Source organism: Dermacentor silvarum, chromosome 1 (genome assembly GCF_013339745.2).
Source record: "Dermacentor silvarum isolate Dsil-2018 chromosome 1, BIME_Dsil_1.4, whole genome shotgun sequence".
NCBI classification, from domain to species: domain Eukaryota; kingdom Metazoa; phylum Arthropoda; class Arachnida; order Ixodida; family Ixodidae; genus Dermacentor; species Dermacentor silvarum.
In genome coordinates, this window is record NC_051154.1 from 297127882 (window position 1) to 297138401 (window position 10520).

A 10520-nucleotide genomic window follows, 5' to 3' on the forward strand; every position below is an offset into this window, starting at 1 on the left:
CGTTTGGGCAGCAGAGTTCATCGCTCCGGCACGTTGTTCTTGTCTCTTTGGGTCCCACGTATGACAAGGGTATTTCAAGGGTTCGTTACAGGTCCCCAAACCAACAGAGATATGTGCCTTTGAGCATGGATCCTTTGTGCAGAATCCCCAGGATCGGCCAAATTTTTTCTAATTGTTGTTCCACGCGTTGTTTTGTCCGCGTACGAGATCCACCAGAACTTAGCCATAAACAACTTCGCTGTAAAAGAAAAAAAGAAAAACAAAAAAAGAGAGAGCGTTGTGGACAGTCGCATATGAAATCAAAATTTGTCTCCGTGAGCCAAGATGCCAGAGTTAGTCGCAGAGTTAATGAAATTAGCGGTGGGGGCCTAATTAACGCCAATATAGTCGAAAAATTAACCACATTGCAGTATACCGCTGTGAAGGGTGCGATCGTAGATATAAACATACTGAGGCAAAGCCGCCGTACGGCAATCTTTACGGAAAAGGAGCGAGTTGACTTGGAATAAGCAGGGCTCGCGCGAGACAATGGTGTCCATAAGCTGGGTTCAGCCGTGCTCACAAGGAGCGAGAAGTGGTCGCTCAGTGAAATAAATTAAGGCTACCAGCGTAATTATTGCCAATGTAGTCGAAAGTTAGCCACATTGCACCATAAATTGCAATATCTCAGGGATCGGCAACATTTTTCAATTTTTTGTAAAACAAGACATTCCGCCAAGTGTCGATGATAAAGAAGGTAAACTTGACGTTATTGCGTGTGGAATACGATAAGAATAATATACGAAATAAGTGAATAATGAACATGAAAAAGGAGACGAAAACGAAATGGAGAGATATAATTAACAATCATTCATCGAATCATCACTATGTACTTCAAGCTTGGGTTCGACACTTGGTTGATGCTTTATATTTCCTTGTATTCCTATTGACACGCCATCTGTACAGTGGACTGAAAGAGTGTGCTTGTCTGGGCTGGTTGGTACAACATTAGGACTGGAACAAACAGCGCTTGGATGGGACGATGTGAGTAGGCAGACAAGGCACTGAACTAACAACCACTGGTTTATTGCTGGGAAAGCAATATATACAATACACAGGTTCAGCGCAAAAGGCAAGAAAAACACGGTTTCTGCGCCCGGAAGGGAATGAAATCATCACATCACGCGCACCGTCATAGCAGGTTATCATGTTTTTAACAAGTAGTTCTTTACGCAGCTATGCAGAGAAACATAGGGTACGCTGACGCAGGAGTTTCCGTGCGATGCAAAACGCTTCCCAAATCTCGAGTGCTTTCTGACCTTTATACCTACCTATAGTATTGTGCAATCCTCAAAGAGAGGTTTGCAGCCAGATTCTTTGCAGTGCTGGGCTAAATGGCTGGGTACAGACCCTTACATCGCGTACGCATGCTCTCTCAGCCAAGTTTGGTGCATTGGCCAAACAGGCCGATGTTTGAATTACTGTTTACCCCTGTGGGAGGGGGGGGGGTGCCTACGACAACCACAAGTACGCCTAACAGAGGCCTAACAGTACGCCTAACAGGTGGTTGATATTATTATTCGACGAAGCACAGGGAGAAAGAACACACATTTACAGTAATAGATCTGTCTCAGCCACCAGCTTCACAAGCGCTGTTGACTCCGACCTGTAAGGCCAGGATGGCAAGTTCAAAGTGTCCTACAAAAAGACCTCTACAGCAACAGAACATGCCGCCCCTACGAGCTAGGGTTAATTACATCGTCCAAGCATAGCCTCGACAGCCGGTTGTTTCTTTCTACTTGAAGGCCGCCCTTCAGATTATGCAATCAGCCTTACGACGCCAGATCCACGAGGAACTAGTGTTAGATACTAGAGAAGTTATTCATCAATCCCTCCCGCAAGGACATGACATCTTCCAATGGGCATGATGCCGCCTGGTCAGCTCATAAAAGAACTTTACAGTTCTCATACCCTTGTAAAGAGCAGACGCTGCGAGGCATCTTCGTTTACTTGCTCAAAGCAAGCCTCAAACTTTATGGAACACTCCGATTGTCTCAAACTGACGTCTCCACCGGTTTCATCCTACAGTGAAGCTGTCGATTTCATCGCACTTCTCCCGCCATGGTGCAAATTTACTGTGCTCGTCCTTTTCGGAATGTCGGACGCACTTATCTGACTCAAGCAACTGCAAAAAGACGATCGAGCACGTGATGTGTTTTTGTGATGGTTGTGACATTGAACGCGGCGTTCTTCTGAGTGTGTTTAACCTAATAGATGACAGGTCATTATCAGATTTTTGTGTCATTGCCCCACGCGTCGCAGGCTAGAAGGTAACGCGAGCATTGCAACAGTTCATGAAATTGACTGGCCTCAGTGACCGATTGTAAGCGTGAAGTGATGGACAACCAAACGTGTTCGCACTGATAGTTTTCTTCCCTACCTCTCCTTTTTTTGTCATCCCTTTTGCCCCTTGCCCCCGCGTAGGGTAGCAAACCGGACGCGCGTCTCTGGTTGACCTCCCTCCCTACCTTTCGTTTCTTCTTTTCCTCCTCCTCTTCCTTGTGAACACAATAATCGTTAGTGTCCCGGCTAAAAAACTTGTTCGGATGGGATTGCGTAGAAATATGCCGAATTTATCTTAACAGTACTAATCAACAGCTATGTTTCTCGTCGTTTTGAAAGCCGTTACTTAGTGCGTTGATGTAATCTAATGAGCACGATGCCGCGCATTCGATTCCCTGTCGCAGTCGTTGTGCTTTGATGATGGGCGGAATCTAAAATCACTCATTTGCCAGGCTTTGGGCATACGTTTATAAACACGGTGATGTGAGCGTATCCTAAGCCCGGAACTTCGTAGTATCTTTCGTATATATGTTGGGTTGCTCTGAGGCTTGCTGTGTGCGTCGAATGGTGGCGATATACCCGTGTTTTATTTATTTTCCTCACTTTGGTAAATGTTTATGGCATGTCGACACAGAATGAATACATGCTTTTCAATTCTTACTTCCAGCTGGCTGCAATATCGACGAAAAGAGCGTTGAATTGTTCAGCGGCTGGCTCTGCACCAATCGACGGTTGCACTCGCTGGAGGTTTCGTATTCCTACCGCGGCGGAGAACATTTCGCTCAAGCACTGGCCGAGTCAATGGATCGCAACTTTGCACTGACGTCCATAACTCTGCATGCGGCTGACGGACCATACTATGAACACCTCTGTAACCTGGTGAGTGTACAGTTCACACGCCCATGTGTTTTACTCTGCCTTCTGCGAAATGATTTAGGGCAATGTGAGATAAGGATGGATTGGTGTGTGTGGTGCGGCTTAGCGTGCCCGTTGATACATTTCATTGCGACAGCAATTATATGGAGACTCTAAGTGGATTTCTGCCGTCGGCGTCGCCGTGAGGTTCCGTATAAAGTCCAAGGGCGATAAAATCGTTGCCGCGCGCTGTATGCTGCATGTGCTCGTGAAAGCACGCCAGGGACGCGCGCCTTCACGGGGAGCGAATGCACGGCGGAGAGCAAGAGCGACGTCTTCCGTGGCCCGAAAGGCCGGGGGGGGATGGGAAGGAGGGAGGGGAGGCGACGTTTAGCTGCGGCACCAAATGCCTATCTTGCGACCGGGCGCAAGGGGAACTGGAATCTCGCAGGCGAAAGGAGGAAAGGGGGAAGGCAGCGCCGGAGGGAGGGCGTTCGGATTCTGCTCTGCGAGCAACTTGTACTTTGCGCAGCGGCGGGCGGTCGCGCACATCGTATCTTGAAAGCGATCTGCAACGCGGCTGCTACGTTTGTATGCGCTGTGCTTTCGGTGCTCAGTTTCCGTTGAAGCGATAGACCGCACGAACCTTCGCTCGCTGCTGCTGGCGCGCTCGCTCACGCCAGCATTTTCACAGTGGTTGTGTGCAGTCACGATGTTTGCTTGTGCACGCTGACATCATGCTTGTTAATTCAGTTAGTAAGCGAATGTGTCCAAGTTTATGCAGCTGATAAAACTACTATCCTTACTCCGTATAGCTCTCTACTAATTTGCTATAGCAAGTGATGCTTCGCCTTTCGGGTGAAACTGCGACATTTTTTTTTTTCTGTCATAGCCTAGCTGTGCTTTATCAACCTTTCAGCATGAGCGCGAAATATTTTGGTTTCTGCACAGAGCGTGAATTAAAAGCCTGTTCATGTCATTATATACATTCAATTCTCTTTTTCATTGCTTTTCTTCGTAGCCGACGAATTGCTTTGATAGTGTTATTCAGTTACTATCTTTGGCCATTTTTCTACCTTGAAATTTTGGTATACCTTCCTTTCTGTGGCGAATATTCATACTTTTAGAAGACACTGAAATTGAGAAGAGAGCTTTGCTCTTGTTGGCGAAAGAAGAAACTGATGCGTTAGACATAATAGAACTGGCGAGGGGACGTAAACACACCAGCTTAATAAGTAGTATGCACTATGGCAGCCTTAAGGTGATTTATAGTACGCTGTACGATTATTTTTGCAATAACAAAACAATGTTTTGTTACTGGTTTCATGTTCTGTAAAAGTAAATTGAACAGAAAGTTTCATGATTCTAACCAAGTGAACATGAGGTTTTTTGCAGGAAGAAAATGTAAAGCAGGCTTGACGATTGCGAAATATGATACAGCATGGCGCACCTATACTCTTTGAGAGTAACAGCTTATAGTGAATAATTTTAATCATGTAGAACCAAATCAGTGGAATTATGGGCGAAATGAAAAATTCGCGTTTCACTACACTGCCACCTAATTGGCGTCATATTGCGATTGAGCCTTCAGATGTACTTTGATTATAAAGGGGCCTTCACCGTACATAATATTGACAAGTGAGAAGTGCAAAATTGACACGGACAAAATACAGACAGTAGTTGGAAAGCCCCAAGCTAATACAAACACGTGAAAAGTGCGGGAGCAAACCTTTGCTTTCTTTCCTCTCTCGAAGGCAGGAGAAAACGAATGAAAATTCAGCGATTCCTGCCAGAGTGTAACCGACGACGAAGGCGATTTCTGCAGGCGACGTCATGAAAAAAATCTTGCAGTGCCACCATTGTTTGCGATCAAGGCAATCAGTTTGCATTAGCCATAGACCACGTTAACTTACCTGGTCTCACAGTGGGAAATTCTTGGGGAACAGTTTTTCGTGAAGTATTATACGTAATGATATGTTGTATAATTATCTTGGACCAATTCTTTTAAATGCATCAGAAAATGTTCATGTAGGTCTGAGCGCGGGAACTCATTCCGCGTTGAATACCTGACCACGAAGTCAAGATATGATTTTGAAGTCGAGGACCTGACCTGAAATTTAATATTGAGGTGAGGGCGATGGCGGCCTTAGAATGTTGAGGTGCGGTCTCCCGAATGCACCTCAACATTGGATGAGATTGAGCGAGATTGTTAAATCTGAATACAGGTTGAAGTAAGGCAAAGAAACGAATTATTGTTGCCAAGCAACAATTTTAAATCACCCACCTATCTTTGATAACTTCAAAGACACATGCACATGAAATCTAGCTACAATTTCTGTTGTTTTAAGGCATGCGCTGGAACCTGAAGACCTAAAGGCTGCAATGGTTTCAGTAAGGACAATCGCTTGACTTTTTTCCCGCCGCAGACCTGGCGCAACCAAGGACTTCTGCACTGTGCAGCCGGATTCGTTCTGGGCTGCACTCAGATGCGTGCGGCGAAGGCCTATGGTCTTCTTGCACGGCACCCGCTGCTTCTACAGACAGTCCTAAAAAGCTGTACCCTCAGCAACCGGGAGCTGAGGGCGAGGTTTTGGACAGCCGAGAATTTCCGGCGCAGGGAGGTAAGTTCAAGCCAATAGAACAGTATTTACTCGAATGTGGGCCGATGCTTCACGCTAAAAAGTAATGACGAAAGTCGGGGTTTGGCTTAGGTTTGCCCGCAACTGCCAGGTACGGTGGCTAGATGGGTAGGTGTGCCGACCGGCGCGTCTGGAGCGTAGTTCACCGCTTCTCCGCTTCATGACGCAAAATTGGCGCTGCGGTCAGTAGAACGGTTCCGCAGCGCGCGTCGTCTGCTACAGGGGGCTGGCGGCGAGCAAAAAAAAATAATAAAATAAAGCCCGTATTGCAATAGTTGTATGTCGTCTGTTCGTGTCAGTTTCAAAGGTGAAGAGCTCCGCGTCTCTCGTACTGTTTGCAAGTTCCTAAGCGATGTGGAGTGTTCCAGGTCGGAAAAATGACCAACGAGATTAGCGGCGGCATTGCTCGACCAAAGAAGACCACCAAGGAGACTTACTGCTTCGCTCCCAACTGCAAGTCGGGTCTGAATTTGCGAGAAAGACAGCGGAAATGTTCGCCCCGGGCTGCTCAGTAGCTTGCTGAGTATCGGTGACGTTAATGAGCAAGCGGTACACCGAAAAGCGTACGTCCATGAGCCCCTCGAGGTTGGAAATTTGCAAGCCGCACATCAGGTGCTCAGCGCCTGCGACATCGAGCACCGCTGCGCTGCTACAGGGAAAAGAAAAGTGGCTCTAGTATGATATTATATATAGCAGGCTATGTAGCAAGGAAGTTCCTGCACAGAACCAAGTGCTCCGATTGCTCAGGGACATTACTGAATTCAACAGAATGAGTAGGTCAGTGCTGTTGCTCCCTTCTGAAGCACTAAATAGACTGGTAGCAACACTCGAAGACGCCTTCAATCTGTGCTTCAGTTTAAATGAGTTACGAAGGAACAGTATCGCCAACTAGCTTTGCATCCTTTCTGCAGCTGAATCTTCCGAATTTGATCGGCTGTAAGCGGCACAAGAAAGAGCTCACAAACGGTGTTGTGAAGTCCTATTCATTTACAGGCCTTTACTTTCTTGTCAAGGGCAAGAACATGGCACGCGAAAGCAACAGGGAGAAGAGTAATCACCTGAAGCGGGGGCCTGTGCATTGAATAATGTTATGATGTGGTGGACCAACCTTGCTGGCGCTAGGCTATTTATGTTGGTGCGTCTGCTGACTCAAGTTATGAGAGCGTTTCTTGTCTTTTAAACACACTCATGACTGTAGCCCAATACGTATTGCTTTATTTTATTGCAACCAAACAGTGAACCATATGCACTTACCAGCCCAATTCGTCTCTTAATTAACAATTTAAATACCGTAACTGAGGCAGCTTTAAACACAATAGCTGGATTTCTCGAAATTGAAACGTTAGAAATCACTAAATATCACGTAAACACGTTTGCATATACTGTATAAAACCACTGCAGTATTGTTTTATGCATGAAAAAAATGCATCTACGTATTTAATGCAATGGGCTGGAGCACCGCGGTTATACCAATAAATGTGACCAATCGCTAAGCTAGAAAATTCACTTCAGCATGTCGTGTCTTCTGACTAGACGACAGCAACATCCCCATTCTGGCGTCGCCTGCACTGCTCAAAACGGCATTGTATAACGCGTACTTCACAGCTAGAGCAGAGGCAACGATACTATCAAACACGCTGCTTGTCTACGCAGCGCCGCCGACGTTGCGCGCAGCTCAGCCGTTATACTGTCCGCAGCGCCACTTTTGCGTCATGATGCGGAGAAGGGGTGAACTACGCTCGGTCGGCCATAGCCTCCTATATTTTAAAAATATAGGAGGCTATGGGTCGGCACACCTACCCATCTAGCCACCGTATGCCAGGCACTACCGACGGCCGAAATTTCGATGCCATGATGTGGAAAAAAGATGTTTCTTTCACCAGCACACAAAGGAAAGCGAGAATGTCCATCACAGCGCATATAATAAATGAAACTTTGGTTTGGGCTAGTTGGCTCGTTCTGAAAGTATAGCCATCATCATACAGCCGAATGAGGTCGAAAACTGTTCGAGGCGTCGCCCAGAACAAGTTCAGACGCCTGTCGTTTTCGACATGCCTTCGACAAGTCTACTTCACTTAGTGAGGCAGAGAATAGGGTCGCGGTGGCACGGGAGGGAATTCCGGCCAATCTGATAATGCGAGAGTTGCGAAATCGCAACATCTCGACGACGCGGCACGTTCCTTTCCCTGTTGAATGCCTTTTCTTTCGGCTTACATTCTAAGAACGCTTTTGCTTTTTCGACCTTTCAAATTCTCGGGGTCGGCCTAGAATCGAGAAGGCCTAGATCTGAATAAATATTGATATGTATGGGCACAGATGGGGGACGCGAGAAATTTACCTCCACTCGTGTACCCGATATGCTCTCTATATAATAACCATACGCTCTAGGTTTACTAGAGGCTGTTCAAGTAAAAAAAATGCTTACTTTTGATAAGCATTTTTTTACTTGAAAAGTCACGGAGAACACGAGCGTTGGAGAAATGCAAGACCGACTGCAGCGGGCCGTCCGGGAGGTGGAGCGGCACCTTGAAGACACGGGACTCGTCTGCTCACCCGACAATTCAGAGATCCTACTCCACAGACCGCGCAAGAAAGGACCCCTCCCGCAGGGCGTGCTCGACGCCCGTCGTTTGGGCGTCCTCGTCACGACGAGGGAGGGGACCCGAATACCGACGGTGTCCAAGTTGCGAGTTTCCGGCCTGTGGCTGGAAGAGAACGGTGCCAACCGCGAGCTGGTTTCCCGACTGCAGAAGAAAGTAGCCGCCGCCACGCACCTCGTGCGGCGGGTCACGAAGAAGAGGAAAGGAATGAAGGAACACAACGTGACGAGGCTGATACAGGCGTACGCGCTGAGCCATATATCGTACGTCGCCGCGTATGCCGACTGGAACAGGAGCGAAACCGACAAGCTGAACGTGGCGATCCGCGGGGCGTTCATGACCGCCCTGGGGGTACCCCAGTACACGCCAACTCACAGGTTCCTCGAGCTGGGCGTACACAACACGCTAGAGGATGTCGCCGAGGCGCAGAAAATAGCGCAGCTGGAGAGGCTGTCGGGCACCAAAACGGGAAGACGAATCCTCGACCTGCTCGGGATTCGATATCATGAGGCGCGGGAACTGAAGGAAACACTGCTACCGGAAGTCAGCGACGCCATACAGACGGAAAACATGCCGAAGAACATGCACCCGGTGCATGACGTGCAAAGACGTAAACAAAGGGCGGTAGCAATCCTCGAGGAGCATGGAAGACGAGAAGGCGTCCTCTTGGTCGATGCAGCCAGGTACCCGCGGCCCACCGGTAACGTTGATGGCGCCGAGGGACGACGACCACCATCGCCACTACAACGAAATGTGCGAGACGAACCGGGGATGCCAACACCACCATCACTACTACTACTACGACAAAAACGGCAGCAGCAACAGCAGCAACATCAACGACACGGCCGGCCGACGCGGCGGAGCCCGCCTTCTGCATGGCGGTCGTAGATACGAAGGGAAGGATCCGAGTCACGGCATCAGCTAGGCTGCCGTCGGCCGAAAGCAGCGGAGGAGATGGCCATAGCCGTCGCGGTACTCCACGGAGGTACGGAGGATAGCCTGATCATAAGCGACTCCAAATCAGCGATCCGGAACTACACCAAAGGTTGGGTGTCCGCGGATGTGGCGCGCATGCTCAACGCCAGAGCCGGAGACTTCGTGTCCGGCAGGATTACGAACAAGTCCCTCAAGTGGTTCCCCGCGCACGTCAGGGAGCTTGGTACTAAAGAAGACAACAGCCGCAACAACAACAATGCTAACGGCCGAAAACACACCGGCATCCCACCCAACCACAACGAGCGTGCCCATCTCGTCGCGAGGCAACTTACCCGCCGCGACGCGATCACCCAGAGGGCAGCCGCCGTTGTTGTGCGGGACCCCAGTGGAGGAATTACCAACACAACCCAAATCGCGGCGGACGGAGCTGGGGGCCACGGGGACGCCGACTGTGATATCGCGGAGTTTCCGGCCTCGTACCGAGAGGTTCTTGCACACTACAGGAAAGAACGTATAACATATCCACAACCCCACGGGAGGCTGGACAGGTCCCAGGCAGTCGACCTGAGGCGGTTGCAGACGGGCACTTTCACCAACCCCTACCACCTGCACCGCCTGTGGCCCGCGCTGCACCCGTCGCCCGGCTGCCCGTGGTGCGAGCACGAACGGGCTGATATGGCCCATATACTTTGGGAATGTCAACGCCCTGAAGAAGGACCAAGAGGAAGGGGGAAGATAACAGCAGGACCCTCTGAAGCGGGGCGCCTCGCTGAGAGATGGCAAGCCGCCCTCCTCAGCGAGGCACTCGAGGACCAGGAGTGGGCCGTCCAGCGGGCCAGGACCATTGCCGAGGATCTCGAAAGATTTTTCTCCGGCGATGGACCCCTGACAGCCTAGCCCCGGGCACCAACAGCCTTAACCGCTGAACAAATAAAGTTTATTGCTATCCTATATCGTACCTTTGATATGATCCAAAGACTGCACCAGATGCAAGAAACGTCGTACGATACTACACTACATAAGAGTTGCGAAGTAGAGGACAAAGACAATCGATGTTTTTGTTTACAGCTGCGGAACTCGGGTACGTTCAGCAAATTGTGGGATCCAAAAGAGTGATCTTCTCAGTTAATATGTAGCATCACGTTATATCGTGTAATTCGCGTCGCCT

The 10520-nt window shown here is 49.0% G+C and overlaps 1 protein-coding gene across 1 annotated transcript in view; it reads left to right on the plus strand.

Annotated features, from left to right (window-relative positions):
• Positions 1-10520, plus strand: part of LOC119437244 (uncharacterized) — a 63188-nt gene that overhangs the window by 47523 nt on the left and 5145 nt on the right. Inside the window, exons 7-8 of the mRNA XM_037704285.2 lie at positions 2990-3201; positions 5604-5798. Coding sequence (XP_037560213.1) covers positions 2990-3201; positions 5604-5798 — 407 coding nt within the window. The remainder of the gene's footprint in view (positions 1-2989; positions 3202-5603; positions 5799-10520) is intronic.